This window comes from Acanthamoeba castellanii (genome assembly GCF_000313135.1).
Source record: "Acanthamoeba castellanii str. Neff unplaced genomic scaffold scf7180000083781, whole genome shotgun sequence".
Classification (NCBI taxonomy): Eukaryota; Discosea; order Longamoebia; family Acanthamoebidae; genus Acanthamoeba; species Acanthamoeba castellanii.
Window position 1 is genome coordinate 2,771 of NW_004457392.1, and position 827 is coordinate 3,597.

The 827-nt window shown below is 58.3% G+C and overlaps 1 protein-coding gene across 1 annotated transcript; it reads right to left on the minus strand.

Annotated features, from left to right (window-relative positions):
• Window positions 1-20: 20 nt before the first annotated feature.
• On the minus strand, window positions 21-376 carry ACA1_311650 (uncharacterized protein; the record flags this gene model as incomplete). Its single annotated transcript, XM_004337736.1, has 2 exons — window positions 21-148; window positions 223-376. The coding sequence occupies 2 exons, from the start codon at window positions 374-376 to the stop codon at window positions 21-23; spliced, it is 282 nt and encodes a 93-aa protein (XP_004337784.1).
• Between the last annotated feature and the right edge of the window lie 451 nt (window positions 377-827).

Here is an 827-nt window from a genome sequence, read left to right on the forward strand (position 1 = left end):
GCTGCACAACACGATCGCCCCTAGTTAGGTGGGTGGCGACGGGCGAGAGAGGGGGGGGGGTTTGCCAGATGCAAGGTCGTACACAGAGTCCACTCGTCAATGCCCGAGGTCTTGATGCCGCGCAGCCACCTGTCCAGTTCGTCCAGGTCTGGGCGAGGAACAAAAGTTGATGATGATGAGGAACAAAGAACAGGCGTCCCAGCCAGGAGAAGGGGTGCGTACTGGTCTTGTCGGTGGCCGGTCCAACCTCGAACTCAAGAAGGGTCCTCCCGTGGATCTTGAGCTTGTCCTGCTGCTTCTCGCCAAGCAGGGTGGGCTTCTCCGCCAGCTTCTTCATTCCAGTGCCGGTTCCCTGTTGCTGCTGCGTGGTGGCCATGATGATGATGGTTGTTGGGTTTGTTTGGTCGTGGTGTCGAAAATACTGCTTTCCCTACGTCATTTTATACTCTGGTGGGCGTGCTTGTCACGTCCACTCTCGCGGAGAGCTCGAAGAAGCTCGGCCGACACATGGCCGGAAGCGCGGCCCTCTAAACCCGGCCAACACCCAGGCGGGAGCCCACCAAGAATTCAGGTCAAGTACCCATGTCCGGCTAAAACCTCGATCTTGCACTCACAAGTCGGCTGCCGTGTTTTGAGTGGGTGGAGCCCACATGTTTCATCAACACATCCAAGCTGGCTTGTGTACACATCAAGACGTCCATGTGTGGAGGAAGTCCTCACAACCGGCGACGATCCGACTCGCGTCCGAGGGCACCGCAAGACAGTTAACTGCCTGCCGTCTCGACTGTGTGCCGTAGCGGGCCATCTCTGAGCCCGATGAGAGCTGC